This window comes from Theobroma cacao, chromosome 7 (assembly GCF_000208745.1).
Source record: "Theobroma cacao cultivar B97-61/B2 chromosome 7, Criollo_cocoa_genome_V2, whole genome shotgun sequence".
Classification (NCBI taxonomy): domain Eukaryota; kingdom Viridiplantae; phylum Streptophyta; class Magnoliopsida; order Malvales; family Malvaceae; genus Theobroma; species Theobroma cacao.
Window position 1 is genome coordinate 13,496,716 of NC_030856.1, and position 5,331 is coordinate 13,502,046.

The window sequence follows — 5,331 nt, forward strand, 5'->3', positions numbered from 1 at the left end:
CCATGCTTCATATGGAGTGATATTTTGTTTTGCTCGAGTAGGAATAATATTGAGCAAGTATACTGCTGTCGAGGCTGCTTCTGCCCAAAATCTTTTGGGCATATTTTTCTCAAGCATCAAGCACCTGCACATCTCAAGTACTGTGCGATTTTTTCTTTCACTTACCCCATTTTGTTGGGGGCAATATGGAGCTGTTAGCTGGTGAAAGATCCCTTCCTTCTCTAAAAATTTAGAAAATTCTTGAGATGTGTACTCACCACCATTATCTGATCTGAGTACCTTGATTTTCATACCAGACTCTAACTCAGCTCGAGCTTTAAATTTCTGGAACCAACTGAAAGTTTCTGACTTCTGTTTCATAAAGAATATCCAGCAGAACCTGGTCAGATCATCTATAAATGTAACAAAGTACCTGCTCCCATTTAATGACTCTTCACTTAGAGGACCTCCAACATCTGAATGGATAAGATTAAGCTTATCCTTTGATTTGCTAAAACTGGCAGTGGGATAAGGCTTTCGAGTTATTTTTCCAAGCTGACAAGTTTGGCAAATAGGGCCACATTCTGATAATTTGGGAAGCTTATCTGCAAGACCTGAATTACTCAACTGTATCAATGAATTATAATTGCAGTGACCAAATCTCTTGTGCCACAGAGAAGTCAAATTTGAGTGAACTTCTGTTGCCTGCAAACATGCATCTTTCCAGTTCACTGGGAAACAATTTTGTTTCATAGAGATGTTCATCATATAATCACCATTAGGAGCATAAATAGTGCAAGACATATCTTTAAACAATAAGACATAGTTATGCTTAAGCATTTGTCCTACACTTAATAGATTTTTAGTGATTTCTGGCACTAAGAGAACTGCAAACTCATACCTGGCACCAGAAGAAGTTTGAATTGGCACTAACCCTTTTCCTGTTGCTTGCAAATAAACACCATTCCCAATCTCAACTTTCGAACGGTATTAATCATCTATTTCAACAAATAGCTTCACATTTGGAGTCATGTGATTTGAAGCTCCACTGTCCAAAAGCCAAAGGCTTGCATCAACAGTTTTTAAATTTCCAGTTTGAGCCATAAACAAATGCTCTTCAGCTGTTTCAGCTTTCTCAACTGGTTCATCAGCCTTGACTTGAGTCTCGACTTTGTTTTTGCAAACTCTCTGTACATGCCCCAATTGGTTACAATTTCTGCACCTCACATTTGGTCTAAACCAACAACTAGCCTCAGCATGACCCTTTCTCTTGCAGTGAGAACATATATGAGCCTTGCCTTTTTTCTGTTGATTTCTGTATACAGATTGAACCCCTTTATCTTTCTCTTTCTGTTCAACAGGACCTTTTCTTGTGCTTGTCTCTCCCACTGTTTTTCCTTTCATTTTAGCAAATAGGACATTTGCAGTTACACTCTCACTTCTCATAACTCTCCTGTGTTCAGCAGCTTGGAGAGCATATGCAACATCTGATAGTGACATTTTGGAGAGTTCCCTTTCCAGAGAAGCAACTGTTGCTTCAAATCTTTCTGGTAGAGATACAAGAGCCTTTTGAACAACTATTTTTTCTGAAATATCCTCTCCCGAGAGTCTGAGTTGATTAACAACTCTCATAAGTCTGCTGATGAAGTCTTTTGCATTTTCAGAATCCTTCATTCTCATTGTATCAAACTCCCTAGTCAAGTTCATAATTTGCATGTCTTTGGTTCTTTCAGAACCTTCAAACTGAACTTTCAGTCTTTCCCAAGCATCTTTGGCAGTTTTACACCCCATAATTCTTACAAACATAGCATCTGTAAGAGCTCCCTGGATGTAAGACAAGGCTCGGAATCGTTTAGCCACTTCCTCGTGGTGCTGCTTTACTTGAGCAGGGGTTGCATTATCCTTCAAAGCTGGAACTTCAGCTCCTGATTCAACAGCATCCCAGAGGTCCAGACCCCTAAGATATGACTCCATTTTCTCAAACCAAATTGGATAATTTTCTCCATTGAACGCTGGAGGTGATTGAAAGCTGAATGCAGTATTTGATGGAGAGGGAGAGGCCATAGTTTTTCAAGTGAGTGTATGGTTTATTTCAGAGAAAGTGTTACTTGGATTCAACTGTCTATACGGTCCCTTAAGAGCTTAATTCAGCTCTGATACCATGTTGAGATTGCAGTCAAACAAGGATATAGGCTACTGATATTAGCCTCTACTTTGTTGATGAAACAGAGTTTGCATAAAAAACCATCAGAACTTTTTCATTTCATTGTTTTCACTATATATATTTACAGAACAGTTAACATGCACATAGAAACATCATTAACACTTGTCAAACTAAACAAACAAGTGTAGAGCATCAGTTACAAGGTACATGCATAACACCACGTATGGTGTTCTTTGTACAGCACAACAAAAACAATTTCCTGCACAGCATTTAAATAACAAAAAACCATGTCTCTGTCTTTACTTAGACACTTGCAAGCATTACATTCAACAGAGAGGTGATACTCCTTTTGCCCTGAGCTGGTGGCAGGGGTTTTTAGGAGTAAACCATCTGCTAGCCGCATTTGTTTTCTGCTCAATGAATTTAAGCAGACCTTTGCTTTCAAAAAGATAGTCTTGAGAAACAAGGAGAGTGAATTGTTCGATGGATTTGATGGCCGGATGGTCTGGAGAAACAAGTCAAGTAAATGTTTGGATTCTTCCAAATGGTTGAATTTGCAGGCGAAACCCAAGGATCGAGGGAAGGCTAGATCAAAAATTTTGAAGGCCATAGTGAGTACAGATACAGAAACTGTTGTTGTCCCTTCTTCACTTTTTGATAAAGCAGGGGGTCTGCCATGGTTCAATGGGGAAATGAAAATCCCCATCTACAAATTCTTCACTCCTGCCAAAATGGCGTAGGACCTCCATTATGAAGCAAGCATCAACTAACATCATTTCAACGAATTCGGCGCTGGACATTGACAAATCCTCTGAGTAACATCTTCTTGTACGTCGTTCCAGTTTCACCATCGGTCGGACATAGAAGCATAAATCTTTGCCTTGGTTTCTTGTCCGAGACAGAAATTTCTCAAGAAATGAATACTTGTATTTGTCAAGTGGAAGGTTTTTACCCCTATGGTAAGGCCCTATAGGGTTGAAAATGCCCTCCCTGAAAAATCGGTTAACCATTTATTTTTTTCATTTTTGCCTCTGTCAGGGGCGATTTTCAGCACCTGGCAGTGCGTGTTTTTTTGGTTTTGCCCTTGTACGAATCGTTCGCGGTTGTTTTGCTTCCCTGCTTAGCCAGCTGGCTTTTCAATTTCCCTCTGGAATGTTCGTCATATTCATTCTAATCCTGGCTTAATTCTGCTTAATTAGAGTGTTTGATCTGTTTTTAAGCTAAATTAATTAATAACACTTGTTTTTGGGTCCAGGCTTTAGTAATGGGTACAGGACACATCAGGCCCAATACAAGTACTAAGTTTTAAAAGTAATAGAAAATAAAATGAAATAAAAACAAAAACTAAAAATTAAAAAAATAAAGATAAAAATTAAAATCAAAGTAAAGTACAATAATCAAAATGGTGTTTACAAGGGCAAGAAATAAGTTTTAAAAATAACATGTCTACAAGGGCGAGAAAAAAATTGTAAACATAACGTCAATTAAATATTGGTCAATCAATATTTCCGATTCTTGAATGATCGATTTTTGACTTTCATCTAATTCTGATTGCCATTGGCACCAACGAATTATAATTACCGGTACCAGACGCAATGTCAAAGAAGCCAAACTTAACCAGTAGGAAGCACAGCAAAGGTTGGTGATACAGAATAAAACAATCCTGGGATCTCTCAAACAATGGCGCAGCCAAGTAATTCCATCCCCCTCACGATAGCGGTTTGTTTCCATTATTGTCTTGTAGAGGTAGGAATCTTGAATATTGTCAATATCAGAATCAGAAATATTAGGTTGAAGAGAATTGAAAGAAGACGCCACCTGTACGTCGTCGTTGGAAAATCTAGAGATAATTCCATCTGAACATAGGCACTCTACATCAGTCGGACATTTAATCAAACTGCTCATGAAAGAGGCATAAGCGGTCAAATCTTTGGAGCGTCCAGTAGAACAATGCTCCAAGGCCACGCCGTTAACAAGGATGACGATAAAGAGATCATTGACGGTTACAGGTGGGATTTCAAGCACTCCGTCCTTGAATTGGATATCCGTGAACCTATCGGCTCTTCGTGGCCTGAACTCTATACCTGACTCTAGGAGTTCCCGTGCACTTTTTGAGAGATGAACCTGTTCAAGTTTGGCTGTCTTTGAGGTTGATGGTTTCGAATGCTTAGACAGTTGATATTCCTTTTGCTTTGAGCTGGTGGTAGAGGTTTCTAGAATTTGACTGTCTGCTACTTTTGTGATGCGCATTTGGTACCTACTTCTGATGTAATGGAGAAGTAAGTAACAAACTGAAATGATATCCTTGAGAAACGAGGGGAGTGAAGTCGTCGATGGTTTTGATGGGCGGATGGTCTGGAGAAACAAGTCAAGTAAATGTTTGGGTTCTTCCAAATGGTTGAATTTGCAGGCGAAATCCAAGGATCGAGGGAAGGCTAGATCAAAAATTTTGTAGGCCATAGTGATTACAGAAACAGAAACTGTTATGGTCCCTTCTTCACTCTTTGATAAAGCAGACAACTCTTCAAGAATAAAGAAAGGAATTTGGTTCTCTAGCAAGAGCAGGTCTCGAACCAAAATGGGGGTCTGCCATGGTTCAATGGGGAAACTTAAATCCCCATCTACAAATTCTTCACTCCTTCTGCCAAAACGGCGTAGGACCTCAATTATGAAGCAAGCATCAACTAACATCATTTCAACGAATTCGGCGCTGGGCATTGACAAATCCTCTGAGTAACATCTTCTTGTACGTCGTTCCAGTTTCATCATCCGTCGGACATAGAAGCATAAATCTTTGCCTAGGTTTCTTGTCCGAGACAGAAATTTCTCAAGAAGTGAATACTTGCATTTGTCAAGTGGAAGGTTTTTACCCCTATGGTAAGGCCCTATAGAAGCCAATTGAGGCTCTTGGAATGCTAATCCAGGAAAAGGAGTTCTAAAGATGCAGGGAGAAGAGGTATTACAAGATCTATCTCCATAATGATTGACTTGCGTGTATGCCATAAGCCGCAGTCGTCGGGATCTGCTGGACCTTGGCAGGAAATCTTTTGCAGTTGCCTGTGAATAACGATGTCTTTAGTTTCTCAATTCTCAAACGAAAAAAACAACGGGGAATTAACTTTTAAAACTAATAATAGGATACTTCTCTAAATAGGTAAAAACTATACATACATACAATATATATATAT

At 39.2% G+C, this 5,331-nt stretch overlaps 1 protein-coding gene across 1 annotated transcript in view; it reads right to left on the bottom strand.

The window, feature by feature from the left end:
• LOC18594916 (UPF0481 protein At3g47200) overlaps positions 3,512-5,331 on the bottom strand; it is a 2,410-nt gene continuing 590 nt past the window's right edge. The window contains exon 2 of the mRNA XM_018125089.1: positions 3,512-5,200. Within this exon, the coding sequence (XP_017980578.1) occupies positions 3,590-5,200 (1,611 nt within the window). The 3' untranslated portion in view covers positions 3,512-3,589. The remainder of the gene's footprint in view (positions 5,201-5,331) is intronic.